At 41.2% G+C, this 20829-nt stretch overlaps 1 protein-coding gene across 6 annotated transcripts in view; it reads left to right on the plus strand.

Moving 5' to 3' along the window:
- The window catches only part of CEP112 (centrosomal protein 112), a 158179-nt gene that overhangs the window by 107493 nt on the left and 29857 nt on the right, over positions 1–20829 (plus strand). For all 6 annotated transcript variants that reach the window (XM_053995052.1, XM_053995050.1, XM_053995055.1 and 3 more), the window contains exons 22-23: positions 6640–6702; positions 10430–10579. In XM_053995052.1, coding sequence (XP_053851027.1) covers positions 6640–6702; positions 10430–10579 — 213 coding nt within the window. The remainder of the gene's footprint in view (positions 1–6639; positions 6703–10429; positions 10580–20829) is intronic.

Raw genomic sequence — 20829 nt, forward strand, 5'->3', positions numbered from 1 at the left:
AACCATCTTTGTTTGGTTGGACAGAAGAGAAGAAAAGCAGGAAATATTAAAATGGTGATCCAGGAATGTGATTTAGAGACTCTAAAGTGGAGAGTGTTGCAATCTCCCCATCTTCACCAGGTTTACCCCATCTTGAGTGTGGAGCTGTGGGAAGAATCGTGCCATTATATAAAACCTGACCCAAAGCTGGTGAAATAGGAAGATAATGAGAAATCTCGAGCCCAGCTGCCCAGTGGGATGGATGGCAGATGAGGAGCAGTGACATCTGTGATGATCATTTGAATCTCTTCATTTGCTCTGTCACCACAAAACACCACACTGATTTCACCAATGGCCATCTCACAGATGATTGGTGAGAGTAAATCAAACAAAAATCAGTCTTTGCCTGTGCTGTCCATGATCCCAGCCCTGAGCTTATCACACCCAGCAATCTTCTGGCAAAATGTTCCAGAACAGCTTCAGATTAAACCACAGTTCTCTGTCAGCCCTTTGAGTGCCTGATAAACTCAGTATTGTCTTCTGTAAAGGGTAGTTCAAGCATTAAACAATTGCATGTGGCAAACCCAGGCTGTTAATCTGGTTTTAAATCCTTGTCTTGTATGCAAGGCTGGTATTTTAGGCCAGTTTGTTTGAAATAATGCACCTGGCTGTCAGCAATATTGACTGGAAATCAGCATTAGTGATGCTGGGGAATATTTAGATGCTGAGTAAATCCATTTAGATGAAGGTAATAATTGTGTCCTGGTGAAAGGCTGGTGTAACTTGGGCACCAGCCACCCTGCAGCTGGAGTCCCACAGAAGACTTTCTGGGTGAGTTAAAAATGCCTGTATTTAATTCCCCTGCAGAATTTCAGAATTATTAGAAAAACTCTGTTGGTTTAAATGAGAAGTCTGGAATTTGGGGTTTTCCTAAGGCACAGTTTGCAGAAGCAGTTTCTCAGTGGGCCCCCATTGAGCACAGAACTGCAGAAAGGCAATTCTCTGTGCAGGTACTGTCAAAGTCATTTCTATGCATTCTTGGGTTTTTCCCAATGAAAAGTACTTCACACATGAATGACAGAGTTTTTTCTCCTAAAGATGTAAGTTTAATGAAAAAAAAAATAAAAAGGAAAAGATTTGTAGACCTCCAAAAGTGAAATGTAAAATAGAATATTAATAGGATTTTGGGATTTCTATCATTCATTTTCAAAACCCTTGAAGTCATTTGGTACTTGACTAATTATTCTGTTAACATCACTTTGAGTATTCAACTATTTTTAATGGTCTTTTGGGTGGTTCAGATTACATATTTGAACTGTGTGTGCTATTTTCACTGCTGAACAGAGATTTAGCTTTCATTTTTGTCTGATTGGTGGGGAGAGCAGGAGAAAGAACAGGAGTTTGGTGTAGGAAGTCACCCACTGTCAGTGTTAGAGGCACATAAGGAAAATGCATGTTTCAGTCTTTGAGTCCAAATGGAATTTTTATGTACAATCAGATGAACTTTAAAGGTGATCTGCTGATCTCTGAAGTTTAAACAGATCTTGTACAGAGAGTTTTAACATACTTAATAACAAAGATTACCACCATTAGCCATTCTGAAGGTCATTTTCTTCTGACATCTATCAAATTACACAATCTTGAATTTTGGTACAAAGCATAATGCTGTCAAACTTAAAATAGAAATATTCCAGAATGTGGAGTGGTGTGTTGTTTTTTGAGGTAAATGGGCCCCATTTACATTAGTTCTTTGATGTTAAATTCCTTGCTGCACATCAGAGAACAGTTGCTTCTTCCCTGGAGCAAGTTTTCTTTCTTCTTCTTCCCCCACCCTTTGATTTTTTCCTCCATTTTTTTTCTTTTTCTACTTTTTTTTTTTTTTTTTTTAACTTTGCTTACACTTTTATCTAACTAATTATGGAGGATCAGCTTATGGATGGCCACTTTTAGCTAGTTGCAGGCATTTTGAAAAATGATTCTTTCATACTTACTACCCTAAACAGAAAAGTTCTTTAATCTGCTGCTTCTTTATCAGTGAATATGGTGTTGTGTGTGTGTGTGTGTATATAAAACTCTAGTTATGAGAGCTCTTTCCAAAGCTGGAAGATAGAGAAATATGGAATTATTCAGATTGGAAAAGATCTCTGGGGTCATCGAGTCCAACCATAAACCAAACACTGCCAAGCCCATCACTAAACCCTGATTGTTGGGGTTGGAAGGGACCTTAAAACTCATCCAGTGCCACCCCCTGCCATGGCAGGGACACTTCCACTGTCCCAGGCTGCTCCCAGCCCTGTCCAGCCTGGCCTCGGGCACTGCCAGGGATCCAGGGGCAGCCAGAGCTGCTCTGGGCACCTGTGCCAGGGCCTGCCCACCCTCCCAGGGGTGGATTTTCCTCAATATCTTACACAATGCACAGATTTGTAATGTTTCAAGGCTTCTGGACAATTTCATTCTTGAGAAATATCCAAGACACCCCAAATGCCTCCATGGGTGTTGCTGGAGGATGGAATTGTCCACGTGGCTGCCAACCCCAGAGTGCAGCTGGAGCAGAGGGACCTGGGGGTGTTCAGGGCATGTGCTCCATCCACTGGAACTGGCACTGACAGTTCCCTCTGCTGCACCTCATACCTTCAAATAGCTTATAAATACTTGGTAATTAGGGTAGGACACGGTGTGCTCCTGTGATGTGGTCCTGTCATAGATCCTCTGCTCTTTTACTGATGCTGTTCTGTTCCATGAAAGGAGAAAGTGAAAATGGGGCAGTGTTAGAAGAGCATCCATTTAATTCAGTCTCCACATCTGGAGTGCTAATAACTGTTTCAATTTTTTTTGTGAAATGTTTTGTTGAAGTCGATGCAGTTTTGCTCAGCAACCACAATATGATGCTTTAAGGCTTGTTAAAGAATTACAGTTGGTTTTTAAAACCAATTAACTGCAAAAAGGATGTAATCTTTTTAATGCAAAAGTCCCCTATAATACAAAATAACTGCATGTAAAATCATCATAATCAGATAATTTTAGCTAAAATATGTATTAATTGTGTGAAACTAAACAGGAGCTTGTTTTTGAATCAGTGGAATTTCTCTGCTGCTTATCCAATTTAAACCTTTTTCATTATAAAAATGGATATTCCAGTTGATATTTCTGACAAGCTTCTGCCAAGTGGGAATTTCAGCAGCCACTTCTCGCACACGGAAAACTGGTTTCAGACCATTAACTCTATTTGTAGTGCTGCCCATTGCTATAAAAAGAGCTTGACTTTAATGAACACTGGCTGACCCTCCAAATGTTCACCTTCCACTTGGATTCTTATTCATTATGTTTCTGAAATAGCAGCTAACCTGAAAGGGAGGGAATGCCCTCAAAATAATTCAGAAACAGCTCATGCTTCCTCCAGCACGTGCACCCAGCAGCCAGCTGGAAAAGAAGGAGCCCATGAAACTGCTCTGTGTGTGTGCACCAGGCCAGTGTGAACCTTCTCATTTATCAAGATAAATGTGATATAAATCCCCCCTGATGTTCCCTGTACACAGCTCTGTGTGTATTTACTCATTCCTTAAAACAAAAAAGAGTAAAAAGTGTAGCAGTGCTACCTCTGCCCCAGGGAAGGTGGTTTATGTCTCCCTTGGTTGCAAAGCAACAGTCTGTATGAAGAGGTACTAAATTAGTTTTAGTTGCAGGTTTTAAGAAAGGAGAAGCTTCATATTTCTGCAGTTAAAAGGTGGCAGTGGAAAAGAGGGTGCCCAGGCAGCCCCACGAGTTGGATCTTTTCAGTGCTGTAAATTGTGGTCTCTGCCTTCATCAGAGCTGCTCATGTGGTTTGTGATGATGCAAGAGCTGCTGGGTGTTACAGACCTCAGGGAAAAGCTGAAGTCAGCAGGAGCCACAGAATTATGGAATGGTTTGGGTTGGAAGGGACCTTAAAAATCATCTCATGCCACCCCCTGCCATGGCAGGGACACTTCCACTGTCCCAGGTGCTCCAAGCCCTGTCCAGCCTGGCCTTGGGCACTGCCAGGGATCCAGGGGCAGCCACAGCTGCTCTGGGCACCTGTGCCAGGGCCTGCCCACCCTCACAGGGACCAATTCTTTCCCAATATCCCATCTAACTCTGCCCTCCATCAGTGGGAAGCGATTCCCCCTTTTCCTGTCACTGCATGCCCTTGTGAAAAGTCCCTCTCCAGCCTTCCTGTAAGTCCCTGTTACTGGCAGGGACTGTCCATAGTTTTTAGTGCCACAGGGCCAATATAACCAGTTTTAGACAACCAGAGCCCATGGGGCTGTGCTTGTGCTATTTCCAGGGGAAGCTTTGGGAGCTCAGTACCTCTGCAATTTTCCAGGGACTGGAAAAAAATGTAAGAATTCATGGTTTGTTGGTGACTGGGAGACAAAAATTAGAAATATTTTGCTAGCTGGAAGTTGTTAAAGCCATTATAAAATAAAATGTTGCAATTCCTTTTAAGTAAACTGGTAGGATATCCATTCTTTGCCTTTAGTTAGGAATAAAACAGTGAAATTCAGAGTATCTTTCTGTTGGATCACCTCTGTCCTGTTCAGAGGTCAGCCTGATTCTACTCAGTGTGAACAAACAAATTCTAATTTGTTTATGGAACTCATAAGTGGTTCTTCATTATTTATTGGGATTTCTTCTGTGGGTTCAGGAGGTTATAAAGCAGCATCTATGAAAGATGAGGACTTTTACCCCAGGCAAGTTGAGCGAGAGCAGCTGTAAGGTGATCTGTGCAGTGCCTTGCTGACGAGTCCCTCTCCCTTTCTGGGACTAACAGTAATTTATGGTACTGCTGTAATTTATTTTTTTACTTCTTTTCTCTAAAGATAAACTGGCAGTTTCAGTCACTTTATGACATGCAGTGGTGGTAAAACATCATCTGAAACTCGGCTGCAGTACAATGGAACGAGTGTTAACGTGGGTCAGCCCGAGTACAAGGAGAAACAGAGCATGGACAAAGCTCCCTGGGATGACTGGTGCTGTGTCACCACTCCTTTTATTTATGCACTCCCACCATGGGCATTACAGTGTTTGTGGTCCACTTTGAGTGATAAATGGAGAAAAAGTGAAATTTAATTTCTCTGGTGCTCCAGAATTCTTCTTGATGCTGAATCAAGCCAATGTGTATTGCCATTATCTCTGTTTATAACAAGACCAAGTCATAATGTTATCTCAAAAATGATGCACAAATTTGATAATTGGTTTTGATACCTTTTTTAGTAGATTCCTTAGTACCAGCAAACAGATGTAGACATCCATATGTTTCATAATTTTGGAATTTGAAGGGATTGAGGATCTGAAATTGCAATTTCATGTAAAGTTTAGGATTACTTTGAACTGGCTGTAATATTCTTACGCTGAGCTGCACCTTACAGAGCTGCCCGGATTGCCAAGGATCATTCCAGCCCTACCATGACGATCCGCGGCTCTAAGCTCCTCGATTTATAGCCCAGTAAAATCAATAAGACTCTTTGCCTGCCTGAAATCCCTGGAGTTTGCAGAAATGGAGCCTGAGCTGGATGCACACGGGGTTCAGAGGCTTTGGGGGCCCCTGTGGGTTATTTTGGTCCCCCCAAAGAGGGGCTGGCGGGAGCCGGCGCTTGGGTGCTGGATGCGGTGCCGTAAAACTAAGGCCGACAGATCAAAGGTTTGAGCAGGAGGTCAGATAGATTTTGAAAACTTAATCAGCTTAAATTTGCTTCAGAACTCAGCTGCGTGATACTCTGTCCCCCCTAAGAAAATATTTGCCTTAGACACCTGTCCTCAAGTTTGAGAGCCAAGGAGAGAGCGCCGAGCAGTTCACCTGAGGACAGCGTGGTGAAGCTGGGCTGGGCTGGTTTCTGCAAGAAAAATACAAATCAGGTTTCTCTCCTGAAGTGAAATTGCATTTTTTTTTAATTAATATCACTATTATCAAATTATTTCTGAAATTAAATTATTTGAGGGGAAAAAAAACCTTAAGAGCTGTTTTTCCTGGGGTTATAGAAATATTTCCTGATTTGATTCTGATATGACCAAGCAGCCTTGTTTTCAGTTTGGTTTATTCTTTAGCTTTGAGTTGTGAAAAAAAAAAGCTGGGGGTAAGGAAAGAGCTGTATGTCCACACTGGTTCAGCTGCATCTTGGGTGGATTTTCAGTGTTATTCCCACCTTTCCCTAGGGAGGGATGAGCAATGGGAGCAATGGGAGTTGCAGACACATAACTGAGAGGTGAAGCTGCATCCCCCATGTCACATTGCCTGGGACTTTCTCCTCATTTTCCCCCCTCTGTTCAGAAACAAATTCATCCTGATAAACTCGTTTATGTGTGTTGCCTCCTTCCCCTGCCCCACACACACACACACACACACACTCACACTCATTCTCTCCTTTTTTTTCTTTTTTTAATCCGCAGGACTCTTTATGTTTTTCTAATAATTGGCAGCAGAGGTACAATTTCTCCCCTCTTTCAAGTGATGAATAGTTGGCCCGAGATCAAAGCCCAGCCCTGGCGGTTTTTTGGCTGCCACAAAAGGGCGTTGGGGCTGGCGCGGGGCCGGCGCTCGGTGATAGGCATGTGGAGGAGGTGCCAGGCCCAGGGCCCGGTGGCAAAGTGTCTGTGCACGTCCTGTGTCTGAGCTAACGGGGCTCTCTTTTGTGTGTGTTCCAGGCCAACAGGCGGCTGAAGCAGACGGAGGAGGAGTTCAGCCACAAACTGGCCAAGGCCACGCAGGTAGGTGGCCAGCACACAGGGAGCTCAGGTGAACCTGTTCCACTTGGGAACTTGATGAAAAGTTGAGTTACTGCTGGTCTTGACAACCAAGAGAAGTCGTATCCCGTTGCTAAATCAAACATCCAGTGTCTTCTTGCAGATTTTAACTAAAAAACTGCAGAGCATTAAGCTGGAAAATAGAGGTGGGTTTTTTGAGTTCCGAATTTCATCTTTTTCATCTCCTGGGGACCCCAGAGGACTGAGACGTCCTTCAGCCAGTGGGAAGGAAGGTGAGGTGGGTGGGTGAGGTGGGTGAAGGTGAGTCTTCCTTCAACCAGCACATCTCACAAAATCAGGAGCCATTGCACAGCCAGGACTTGCATTTCATGTTAAAGGTGGTGTCACCCAAGGTTTTTTCACCTTTATTATTGATCCCCACCAGTTCTGCCCAAAACAGCACCTTGAGGAATGTCAGTGTCCTGGAGGCAGACTGGTTTTGACTTGAGTTTTTGGTCTTCAGAGAACTCAAAAGAAGAAAATGAGTGTTGAATTCACAAAAATGCTTAAAAATAAGCTGGATAATTTTTACATACTTCAGCTTTCAGTTTGACTGACAGGTAGCACTGAAGTGTGAAAAACGATGGAGGTGCAACCAGGAGTTAAGCTTTTAATAAGAAGAAAATTGCCACAAGGATTTGTTTGGAGGTGTCATTCTCCTCATTGCTCCCAGCCACAGCAGAATGTCTGCCTTGCACTGCAAAGTGAGTTTGCAGCCAATAGTCCAATAATAGTCTTTTAAAATCAATAAAAACATTACAAAGAAGGGTTTAGCAGCCTCCAATCTAGACAGAAATGATCAGTGAGACAACAACAAGAAACTGCAAACTTTACTGTTTTACCAACACTTCAGAATTTTTAAACCCCTTGATTTCAGCTTTTCAGCTCCTTTGAGTCTTAGTCTCTGTAACACTTGTCCAAAATTGTGACTTCCTTTTTGGTGACATTTATTGTCACTTTTTCACACTGCTTTATCAGAATCATTGGTAAATATGTCTTATATTCTATTTCTAAAATCTAACCTGTATTTTTACACATTTATGTGCATACAGAGAGGTTGTAGAGTCTCCATCCTTGGAGATACTTAAAACCTGACTGGGCTGATCCTGAGCAACCAGCTCTGGGTAATACTTCTTTAAACTGGTCCATTCCACCCTCACCAATTCCACGATTCTGTGGTAAATAGAGATAATGTTCTCTTTCCAAAATACCCTTCCAGTAATTTTAAATTAGTAATTTAGTAATTTTAAATGAGTAATTTAGTAATTTTTGAGAGCCTTATTTATAAAGAAAGAAAGAAAGATACAACAAAAAAACCTTCTTTTTTTAATCTTTCCATCTAAACCTGAAAAGCAGGAAATGGTTAAAGCTCAAAAAGTAACATTTAATCCATGTCAGACCTGAAGGAAGAGATCCCTTCCATTGCTACCTCTATTTTACCTTTTGTCATTGTCACCCACATGTGAGTGGAATCAAGGCAGCCTCTCCATGCCAGACACAATCTAGTGTCAATACAAAAATGGTTCTTGGTCCATTTTTTAAAGACAGTTGGAACAATTGAAGCATTTCTGAATTTTTAAGCAAGGGATGAGGGAAATTGCTTTAATTGTTGCAGTGGGAACACGTAGGTAGGGCAAGGTAAGAACTTTTTAACCTAAATGCCATAATAAATTTTGTCACACTGACAAAATTTATTCTGTCATATAATATTTATTGGCCTGCTGAACAGTCTCAAGATTTGGGGACATGTTTTGTATTAAGGTGGCTTTGCTGTAGCTGGGGCATTTTACTGGTGAGAGCTGGACCCGGTTCCTCAGCACTTTCTGGGGCAGACACAACACATCCATCATCTGTCAGGGCTGTTTGGCTCAATAAAACAGTTTCACCCTGATGTCTGAATTTCTTTACTTGTATGGGTTTAAATCAAATCCCTCAAGTTACTTGGACATGCTTGGCTTTGGGGTTTTTTTTGTAGCTCACTGTTAATAATTGGTCGATTGCAACTTTTCTTGTGGTCGCCTTGCTGACAACATCTGTCCAATCTTTCTCTCTGTGGCCTCTTGGAACATTCACTTTTAACACCCACACAGAGAAGATATTTCAAGAAATGTCCTCTGAAGTTTATACAAAGTAAATAGAAATTTTTGCTCTGAAAAATACTGCACAAAGCAGATCTTTCTTCATCAATTCCTGCTGAAATTTCCTTGCTTGGATTTCAGAACTCCTGTGCTAGACCAGGGTCTCAACCCAGTAAAAGCTTTAAATCTCAGGTTTGTGTTATACTGAGGAGTTTGCTGCTTTGTTTTCTTTTTAAAATGACAAAATGGGACATAATCAAAATGCTGTCGTTTTGCATGGCTTCAAGTTATTATCTTAAAAATTTATAGATTCCATTGCTTTCTTCTGCTTTCTCCTGTGCATCACACACCTGGTAAAACCACATTTCTGCAAATTGTCTGTCTTCTAAACAATTGCCTGAACTGCAAACCCAGAGACACTTCTTAATCCTGGCTAAAGAGTTACACCCTATCCAGATAATCTCTAACCTTTGGCATATTGGTCTCAAAAACCCTTCTTTTTGATGGGTATTATCTTTTGAAATATGCATTTCTTTTTTAGAAAAGCAATATAGAAATACAGAGGTAGGTTTTACACATAATCTGGGTTACTTCCTGGCTTCTTCAAGTAGGTAAAGAGAAATACAGAGTTTTAATCAGGCTTTTCCCCTTTTCTCAGTGACTTTAATACCTTCATTTGTAGCACAGTTCTTCTTACACTGGTTCTGGCCTATTATTAGGTTTTTTTTAACTTGATTTTTTTTTCCTAAATAACCATGTAATTAATATAGATAAATGTTTTTCTGCCAGTGAGGAGGCCTGGCAAAGTCTAAGCACTCTGGTAGTCTCTCCCAGAACTGCCTGTGTGCTAAAGTGCTTTTAGAATTATTCTGTAATATGCTGCTACAGCAGCTTAACCTTAAGCTTGAATATATACATTAAAGTCAGTGACTCTCCCACATGTTTAAGTGCTTTGCTGGGTGATGACATGTCAGTATAAAATTCTGTAAATATGCCTAAAGGATCAGGGTTAGTTATGACTTTCCCCAGTGATGAAAAAGGTAAAACAAATACAATTCAACAGATGACAAGTGAATCACCTAAAAGGTCTGGATGAAGGTCCTGGATGTGGAGTCAGGTCCTCACTGTATTGCTCAGCAAAATCTGCTCCTTTCAGCAGCTCAGAAATGTCACTGTCAGGTTTAAATTTCATTCCAGTGTGTGAATGTGGGCATTTTTCTTCTCAGCAGTATCAAGGTGTAAAATATCCCCCTGGAAAAGGAGCAGCACCATCCCAATGTAAACTCACACTCCAGCTTTCAGAGCGGTGCAAGATGGGGAGCAGGCTCCAGTTTGAAGATCACAGATGTGCTTTGTTCTCATGAGTAAATATTTTGGAATGTCACAGTGGAAAACACTTCCAAATATTTTGTGTTCAGCGATTCTTGTCATTGACAGCCTTGTTCTATTCCTTTTCTCTGCGTGGAGTTCCATGCCCTGCTAGAGTGCAGTGTGCTAATTTCAAACATCCAGCTCGCACAGCAGAGCTTGCCATTGCCGTGTTTATATTAAAAAAAAATGCAAAATACATGTCTTTTACTGAGGGGAGCTTCAACATGCTGCTTTCTTTTCAGGAGATAGCTGAACTGAAGACAACCATTTCCTTCCTGACAGAGGAGAACAGCCGGCAGCAGCTTGTGATGGAGCAGCGGCTCCGGGAAGTTGCGCAGAAGTTGGAAGATGAGAAGCAGCAGCTGATGACAGATAATGACAGAGCAGTCAAGGTAATCTGGGGATTTCAGTCGCTGATGCTGCTGCCTGGGTGAGGGTAATTAAAAGTTCTGAATGCAGGGATGGTTCCTGTTCACACAGAGCTCACCCAGACATCCCCAGACCTTGCCTTTGATGGAGCTGAGTGTCAGGCTCCCTCTCCTCTAGCTGATCCTGTGCCTGCATAAAGCACCTGGATTTGGCAAATCTAATCCATCCATGTCTGTCAAATACTTGAATCTTTCCTGTTCTCTTTCTTTTTGTGCTGGCCCTGATGCTTTAGTGTATTTTCAGCACCTTTATGTTGTGCTTTCAGGGCTTGAAAGAGAGGAAAGGTGAAAAATAGGAGTGTGAGGCAGCAGCGTGGCCTGGGCTGCAGCCTGGTTTTCACAAACCTTCCCAACTTTTATGTGGAAGGCTGCATTGAAGGACAGTTTGTGCATAGCTTCCAGGGAAAAATACAAGCAAAGTCTGTGCTGAATGTTAAAGGAATAGAGTATTTGTTATCTGTAGTTTTATACATATTCTATCATATTTTTTCAGACATATTTTGCATCAGAATTCCGTTCTTTGGCCTTTCTCATTGCTTTAAGGGACGGAATAGCCACATTGTGTTCTTGCTGCTTTGACACCTTGACTCAAAGTGGCTGCAGAGAATCCCACCTGTAGAAGTGAGCAGAACTGGCTTTTAAACATTTTTTCTTCTCAGAGTTATAAAGAGCAATGGGAAAATGTTGAAACTGTCATCTGCTCTGTTTGACAAGAAAAACACCTCATGGGAAGTTGTGTAGAAGAATGAAATTCCTTTTCTTTTCCTTTGTAAAGGCATTCAATCATACCAAAGAATTACATTATTAAATGTAAAAACTCATGGAAAAATCAACTCCTACAGTTTACATAATTTTTTTTTGTGCCTGACAGATACCATGGAAGTTTTTTAATGTTGGAAATCCATTGGATTATGGTGCAGTTAATGCTGTCCTCTATGTTGGAATGACTTGCATTAGGTTGTCATTACTGTCTCATCGTCTGCAGAGATTTTTCCTTTCTTTCATCAATTTTTAGTTGTCATTATTTTTTCTTAAGGAGAATGTCTGCCTTTATTTGTGTGCTTGTTGAGGAAAAGAATTTTCTTTCTGCTCATTCTGTGAAAGGTGTAACTATAAAAATGCTGGCTGTAATCTGTTAAGCAGGTGCAATCACCACAGGTAGGTTATTTTATCACCAGGCTCTGCAGAGAGAACACAGGTAAATCACATTATTTTCAGGTGCAGGTGAATTTTTACCACTTTGGAACATGGACTGTTTGTAGTTCACTTTTCCAGAGGCCACCAAGATCTGCAGAAACCCCGTGACAGTGGAATCATCTTCCACAGAGTCAGAAATACACTGTAATTCAAGTTATCATGTGCTTTCTTGAGTTACATGTTGGAAAAACATGGTTTAGACTCTTAAGCAGCATTTTTCTTCTGGTGCAAACTCTACTCTTGAATTTCTGGATTCTCTTAAGTCACACGCAGTGGAATAATTCAGCTGTTGGCAACACCAGTTTTTGAACAGTAATGATTATAGGTGGTATGAAACCCTTCTGCATGTAAATCTGTTATAAACTTCATTTTGATGTTATTACTTTACAATGTAATGAAATCCATAAAAACCACAGGGAAATTCTGCACAGGATTTCTGAGCAGTGTCCCAGGGAGTTTTTAGCATTGGTGCTGGGAGTATGTTTTAAAAGATTTTGTCAACTTGGAGAAGAAATTGGAGGAGCTGTTTTGCTTGGAGTTCTTAAATTTTGTTTAGTATCATTAATACTGTATTAAAAAAAAATCTTCCTTTGAAACCACTGATTTAATGGAAATTTACTGAAATCCAGATACCCAAGCAGAAAATTCCTAGGAAGCTAAAATGCTGTGTATACTTCTGGAAACAGAAAAAGGTGGTTTTAATATTTGATCACTTTGTATTTTTAAGAACCACACATATTTCTAGGCAAGCATATGCAGAAATACTTTGCTTTTTATTAGCCTGGGGCAAAAAAAAAAAAAAAAAAAAAAAAAAAACAGGGTTTTGGTGAAAATGGAATCCTGGATGTCCTGGAGATGGGGAACAACATCTAACCTAGGGTAAGCTGAAGACCTTGATTAAAGAAACATTCTACAAACAAAGCAATTCTTAATATAATGCAAGCCTTTGAGGAGACTCGGTGTAGTAAAAGCTATTGAAAATACTATCATTAAAAAACAGCCTTTCCTAAATGTAACATTGATTTAAACTAACATTGAGGAACAGATTGCAATTTCCTCTATTGGTATTGGGTGGCTTCCTGTAAGACCTTCCAATTATTATTTCCTTTCAAAGAGAGAAATACATTTTTACAGAAACCAACTGGCTCTCAGAGAAGTTTTGGATTTAGGCAGTAAAGTGATATCCAGATGTGGATGCCATAATACATGATTTTGATGTTAATTCAAATTCCTGACTCTCTTTGCTAGTAAAAGATTTCTGATTTGTTATTATTGCACAATTGCATCCATCTCCTTCAACTCAGTATTTTTTAAGGTAGTATCTTAAATATTAGTCAAAAAGAATAAATGAAACTTTCGAGAACATTCTTTTGACAACCTACAAACCCAATTTGAACAAGGCTTTTTGCCTTCAGATGGCCTCAGTTTGGGTCAGTTTGAGACAAATGCTTGAAGACCTGTGTTAGGTCTGGCCTAAGGGCAAGTCAGACTTGTCATCACTCGTAACATCAGGACAAACCTTTGGCTCTCATGTTCCTCTCTTGTGGCTCACAGGGTGACCCCTCTGGTGCCACAGAGCAGCAGAGTCTCGTGGCAGAGCCCTCAGCAGCTGAGGTGTGACCCCAAACCCAGAGCCATGGACGTCCTTGCTTTGGGCTCTCCAGGAGTTAAACTCAGAGCAGAGCCCAAGGACCCAGAGCAGAGCTCACCTGGTCACTGAGCTGTGCCCAGAGATCAGGAGTCACAGTCCCAGGACCAGCTGGGATCACAGCTGTGTGATGTTTTCCAAACACCCTGCAGATGTTGGGAAAACCTGCCTGAAGTGCCATGTCTGGTACCCCTTTGTGATGCTTCAGCTCTCCAGTGAGGGGCTGGCACTGAACTGGCAATGTCTGGGCACTGGTCACTGATGTTTTTAAAAATTATTTATTTTTTTATTAATTTTATTATTTTTATTTTTTAAATTTTTAATTTTTTTTTTAACTTTTAAAATTATGTTTCTTGCATCCTCGTAGTGATCTACCCACAGCAGCCTGGAGCTTGATAATTCCAATGGTCAGAGCATTTACCAAACTTCTCTGCTGCTTTTGGTTACTGGACTGGGCAGAACAAGAAGTTGGTGGCATCATAAAGATGCCTTGAGGTTATTTATGAAATCCCAGCCTTGGTTGTTTAGGCTTAGTTGTTCTGTTTTTTATGAAATCCTTTTGGATCCTGGGATTGAAAGTACAAAACATTTCCTGGGATTGGAACTGCAAAACATGTTCAGAGCATTTTAATGCTGAAGTTGATGGCCAAGTGGGGACTCCACATCAAAAAGTAGATTCTGGAAAGAAATGGATGATGGAGAGCATACAGTGACAAACCCACAACAGAAAAGGGGGAAAATGCTGCTTTTTTTGCCAGATGAACCACAATTGTTGTTTGATTCCTGTTACAGATTCTAGGAGTCTGTTAAATCCCTGAATTAACACCAAAATTTCATTAGCAAAGCATGGTTGGAAGATGACAGATTTCAACACTTTGTATGTCAGCCAGCTTATGATCAGATTAATTCTGTTAATAAATAATACTTAAAAGATTTCTAGGAAAGAATGGCCTATAATAATGTTCCCCTTTATGTGAAAAATTTTGAAACAGTTGTTTTTCTTTGTTATGTTTAAAAATGTTGAGAGGGGGGAAAAAAAAGTCAAAGTGTTTTATAGCCATAGCAGAGCAAAGGGAAAATTTTGGGGGTTTAAATTGTCTGGGCCTTTGTGGGCATTGAGTATTCCTGGCATCCTATATTTGTTAAATGCTGCTGTATCTTGGAGCCAAAGGATCTTCTCCTCTGCAAAGTACTGAGGCTTTTATCAACACAGTGAATTTCCTCCATGCAACTGTAAAAATTACCAAATCTTTTTTATCAAAAACCTGTGTTTTTAAAAATTTGATGCACGAGCTAATTTTGCTTGTAGTTCTATTTCATCATCAGCCATGTTTATTAGCAAATTCCACTGGTAACTACAAATAATATTCTTTATTAAAAGGAAAAGCACATTAGGTCTCTGGGAACATTAACTGAGTGACTGCAGCCCTGCAGAGGTATTCAGTTTTTTGTCCTCAAAACACCTTTTGGAACACCAGCATTCTGCCAGAGCCAGGGCTAGAGTTGGTAATAAATAAATAATTCTAGTTTACTGGTTTAAAAGTCCCCAGCAAAGTTAAATCTAAGTGGTTTAAATGCCCTTAATTAGTGCTTATGAAGGGATGAGAGGCATCTGAGAGCACCCAACCTAAGCTGCCCTGATGTGGAGAAGAAGCATTTTTAGTCCTGTTTTAAAAGGGAGACAGGAGGGCAAAGCCTTGACTTCACCCAAGGGTTGTGGCAAAGGTGGAAATGAAGGCTGTGATCCTGTGTAAGTGACAGCACAGGGGACATTAATTAGGGCAGAAAAGCCCTGAAAGCTTGGTGTAAACTCTAAATGAAAATCTAAAACTCAGGGTAAAGGCATATATTGTGTCAAGGGCTTTTTGGAAAGGGAGTCTTGACTTGCTTTATTCCCCAGGATACACTGAGGTGGCAGAATTAACTGCTACAACCTCAACTACTAGCTCAGGATAAATTTTGTCAACAGACCCACATTATAGATAAGATTTTTAAGATATTTTGTTGCATTTTCTGTTTTAACTTGGATGAAAGAGTTTTTTGGTTGTTTGGATTTTTTTGTGGTTTTTTTTTCTTGTTGTTTTGGTTTTTTTGTTGGGTTTTTTTGGGGGTTTTGGGGTTTTTTTGTTTCTTTTTTTTTTTTTTTTTTTAGCCAGCAGTGCCTGTAGAAAGGAGGTCAGCATTTCAGTGTTGGCACTGGATCATGTCTTGTAAGACATCTGGTCAGAACATGCCCCACTGTTGGTGGTGGCTCTGTGGCCAGAGCCGTGCCAGACGCTGTCAGTCACCGCAGAGCCTCGGAGATGTGCGTGTCACAAAGTTCTCCAGAGGCACTTCTAATCCTTCTAATTGCCTTTGTGCCCAAGCATTACCATGATAAACCATTTGGCATGGTGAAAGAAAGACTTGTAAGCGACCATCTTGATGCTAAATGCGTGGAGTGCTTTTTCATGGATCTTTATTTCTTTGTCACTGACTTTAGCCTGTAATAACATTCATAACTCTGCAGTGTCTTTTATTAGGGAATTACAAGGCACCAACACTGGTGCTTTAGCATTGGAAGGCAGACTTTAAAATTTACCAGGCAAATGACTTTATCTTGCTCATAACTTCCTATATTGTGTTTGATCAGCAGAGGAAGTCACATTTTCCAAAAGAATAGGTAAATTAAATCTGCAGGTCTTTTATGGCCTTGCTTTCTCTGTTTCATGGGGTCCTAACTCTGAGGCACCTGTTTTTCACAGTCTTTGTTGATGTAAATGGTAGTTTCACCCAAATTCTGTCTGTTAGAGAAAGGAGGGTTTAGCCCTGAGGTTTTCAACTCTTGCTTCAGCTCTGTCTCTTGATTCCATTACCTGGTTATCTTTAAAAGCTGTTATTGACTCATTCCTTATAATGATAATTAAAATAGGCTGACTTCCGTGTTAGGCTTAGATAGCTATTGATCAGAACTGATATTCTGATTTTAAAAACTCTTCCTTTCAAAAGCATCTCTCTTTTTCTGCTGCCACAGAAATTATTTCATTGTCTGAAGCATAGTACCTTCTCTTCAGAATTACAGGGTTTCAGATGTTTGGCCAGCCAGGCAATCTGAGTGGCTGAGCATCTGTAAGTACTTTGTAATATCTTTGACATGCTTTGTGAGGCAAAGAATTGAGTCATCTTTTTTTTTTTTTTTCCTGCAGCAAACTTTGCACTCTGGCATTTTTCTTGACTTTTCATGTCTCAACACATTGAAGAACTTACCATGGCCAACAGCAAAATCAGACTTACAAGTTTTATAAAAGACTAGAGCTAGTGCCTGCCTTTTCCTCTGAACTGCAGTCCAGATTTATCTGACAGGTTTAAAAGTTGGTATTTTTACTTTTTCCTACATTATCATTGTTGTCCTCAATGTTTTATTTTCCCTCCAGAAGGCACTTTGCTGCATGAAGTCCTTTTTATTCCTTGTTAGCCCCAGAAGGGATGCCACCTGTCTCCACATTATACAGTTAAAGATTCTATAAATGCAGAATAAAATATTAAAATAAAGACAGCTAAACTGTCTTGCTTTTAATAATGTGAACTACACAAATTTTGCAGTGGAAAAATAGGGAAAAATTCAAAACCAGCCATAAAATTCACTGTTTTTAATTGACAAGACAAGAATAATAACACTGAGAGGGGTCCTGGGTATTTAAAAAGGTGCAGAAAAAACACTTATTATTAGTAAGTGTTAAGTAATACTGATAGAAGCACAAACGGTTTGTAAAGAAGGGCAGACAAGGTTTAGAACTGTGTTGTAAGAAAATGGAAATCAGCTTTCTTAAGGCTGCTGTGATGCTCAGAGTTTACTGCTACATTTCAAAGGCGTTTTTCTCTCCAGAGAGCAGAAGGAGAAAGTGGTGCTTAAAAAAGACAGAGCTGGGGAGATACCCAGGAGTTAGGAGGCAGAATGCCCAGGAGGAAGAGCCTGTGCTCCAAGGTCTGGGACTTTACTGGAGAGGGAAAAAAAAAAAAAAAAGATAAAGATAAAAACAAGTGTCTAATGCCGTCCAAAGACGGGGCATCTGTAAAACAGTCTGTGCACAGGGCTGTGTAGGCTTTCCAAGGGCTGTGCTTTGTTCCAGTTCCAGTGTGTTCCTGGAACACAGCCTCCTTCCCTGCTCCTGGAACAGCCTTGACTGCAGGGCTTCTCCAGCCGTGGAGGTGGAAACACAATCCGTGTGAGCCACGGCTTCCACCAACAAAAGGGTGCCGGGGAAAGCGACGTCTTCAAAGCGAACCTTCCGCGGGCCACAAACGTTTATAGCTCTGCACTGAAGGGTTTAAAGCCTGCCACAGCAAGGCGAGGTGCAGGGTTTGGCAAGCAGGGCTTTGGGGATGTGGGCCTGCTGTGTTATCAACATCTCCTTTCCCTGAGAGATCTCTCTCACGGCCTGGCTCATCCCAGGGGCGAGCTGGAGCAGCACCAGGTTGCTCTGGCTGATGCCACTGTGCCTACACCACTTCCAGCATTTGTGTCCACATCCTTTTTTTTTTGCAGAGCTGTATGTTCTGCTGTAGGTTGCTTTTGATTTTGTGCTAATCGTGGTGCTGGCTGCTCCAGGGATATCAGCAGGAGAGAGTCACTGAGGACTTCAGCTTTGTGCATTAAAATCCTCCTGCCAAAATGAGTGTTGACTTAAGAAATCTTCAGATTCCACTTAGAATTTTCTGCTGGCTCTCCAGCTTTATATGTAACTGAAACTCAAGAAGATCAAATATCAAGAGTGTTTTTTAAAAAATGACTGGCTAACACTTTTGAATGGCACATCACAGGGAAATAGAAATATCTTTGTTAAACTTCACCATTTTCATAATAGTTGGGCTTTTCTTAAGTGTAACAAGAGAAACCTGAAGAATCTGATACCTGTGCATGGTAACTATTTACCAATACTTAAAGGCAGGGTAGAAGAAGAATCAAGTGGTCAGTAGGATTTCTTGAAAGGCATTGCCTTAATTTTCTATAACTGGAATGCTTTTTCCATCCAAAATGAAAATACCTATTGTTTTGTTAGCATTAAAAGATTATTTACAAAGAGCTACAAAAGGAGAGCAGCCAAAGCTGCCATATTCCTGCCACTTCCTTGCGTCAGCAGAGTTGAGAATAAAAGAACTTCCCAAGTTACAGTGCTGCATTTGAAAAGGGAGAAAAGTCTGCGGCGACTTTTATCTGTGTGTTCAGCAGATCAGATGGCAAACTCACCCCAGAGCCGAGCAGGGGAGCAGCTCCTGCCTTTCTCTGGAGCCCCAGCGGTGTGAAACAGCACCAGGTACGACATCAAAAGGTCCAAATAAAAGCGTAGAGTTTGGGGTTTGTCAAAACACCTGTCTAATTAGCTCAGCTCGGTGTTTGCCAGCTCTAGCTCTGACTTTCTCACAGTTGTGTGCTCAGCAGAAGTGGCTTGTTCATCTCAGAGATTTGGGTAAGAGGTTAAACCTACAAACACTGTCACCAAACCTGACCCGTCGGCTCCTCGGTACAAACCTATCCCATTTCCTCGCAGCATCAATCACCCCATTGTGCCCAGCTAGGAGAGGTGAGGTGGAGCTGTTTGCCAGCTTTTTCTAGAGGAACAAGATCATTTTAATTGAATGTTATTATCAGCCAGTCCTTGTGGTTTGACATGGATTCAAAGTGAAGCTGCTCATCCGCTTAGAGAACGCGTAGGCACTCATGGAATAACCTCAGCGAGTTTTCGGATGCCTCCATCCTCAGGGAAATTGGTTTGATTTGCCCTTCAGTGGAAATTTTGTGTACTGTTGGCAGCCAAAATAGCACTGGAGTCCGGAAGGTGGAGAAAGTCTATTCTGTGTGTTGTACTCTGCTCCTTTTCCCACTAAAATTTCTGCAGTGAATATTTTCTGTTTGTACACCGCGTTGCCTTTCAGCCCAAGGAACTTGCCTCTGTGTGTTCATACAGCACACATGTATATAATAAGATGGAAAACTAGATTAGTTTTATTTAAAATATACTTCATTCTTCGAGCCTGTTGCATGTGGATGTGCCTTTTGTGTCCATCCTCCATCCTGCACTGGAGAGTGGGATGCCTTTCCTGGGAGCAGTTCACTGTTGCTGATTCTTGCACCATCATGTCTTGATTCACTGATGAACAGGATCTGAGACAGTAAATATTTGATTTGTTGACCCTTGAAAATATGCATGAGGAAGACTGAGGGCTTGAGGCTTATGGAAAACACTGTGAACTTCAAGGCTGAAGCTTTTTCTGAAGTGTTTCTGTGCAGGCATCTGTAGTTTTGGATCTTTGGCCTCTTCAGGAAGCCTGACTGATTTATGGGGCAGAGAGTTCACCTGTTTTCTTCTTCAGGGGTCTGTCTATGAAATTTATTCTCAGGAAACAGAAATAAGTGTTGCCTACAGGATAAAATTTAGGACTTTAAATGAATTTCTTGGCAGCATCCCCTCCAAAACTGCCAGACAACAGAGGAGTGGAAGAGCAGTAAAGCAGGGATGAATCAAGGACAACCAAAACCTTCCTACTCCAAGTAAGGAGGAGGACACAATCGTTTTTTAACTTCTTCTGTTACTGAAACTGCCTCTGCTTATTTTTAGTTTAAGCCTTCACTGCACTGAAGTCAATAACTTCAATTAAATGAACATGTTTTAATAATTATGAAACCAAATTCTTCAGCACTGATGCACCTTCATGTACAAATCTAATTCCTGATACACCTCGAAGAGTGACCTGCAGTGGTGTTGGAACTGCTTCACTGATTCTCTTTTCTCTGCTTCTCTCACAGCTTCTCTCAGGAGAAATCCTGAGAAAGTGTCTCTCTGTTCAGAGGGTATGTGAATGCCACACTTCACTGGCCTGGACAACCAACTGTGAGACCCAAATTTGTATTTCCAGTGTTGAATTTGTCTCCTTTGTTTGGCACCTCCAGAAAATAAATCACCAGTGAAAACCCCAGATTGCCAGTTATGAAGAGTTCATTAACATTTGCTGAAGTTCAAAGCAAAAACACCAGTTCCTCGCAGGTCAGGGCAGCTCTTCTAATGGTTCCTGCTTTGCCTCCAGCAGCAGCTCATCCCCAGAACCTGTTTATTTTTCTGCCAGGGCTGTTGGCAGGTGAATAGAGTCACATCAGATCACCTCACTTGTATTTTATGCTGGAAACCCATGCCCTGGATATGCCATTTTCCTGGCCCAGCATGGCATGAGATCATGGATTTCAAACCAGGCCACGTTGGCCGTAGAAGACAAAACATGCAATGCCCTGTTCACTTCCCTCTTGAGATTTGCCAGGAAGTCCCAGTTCAGTCTTGCCCTGGGGTTTGCTGTCTCACAGCTCAGATCATCCCAAAGGAATAAAGCCTGGTGTGGG

Source organism: Vidua macroura, chromosome 19 (assembly GCF_024509145.1).
Source record: "Vidua macroura isolate BioBank_ID:100142 chromosome 19, ASM2450914v1, whole genome shotgun sequence".
Lineage (NCBI taxonomy): Eukaryota > Metazoa > Chordata > Aves > Passeriformes > Viduidae > Vidua > Vidua macroura.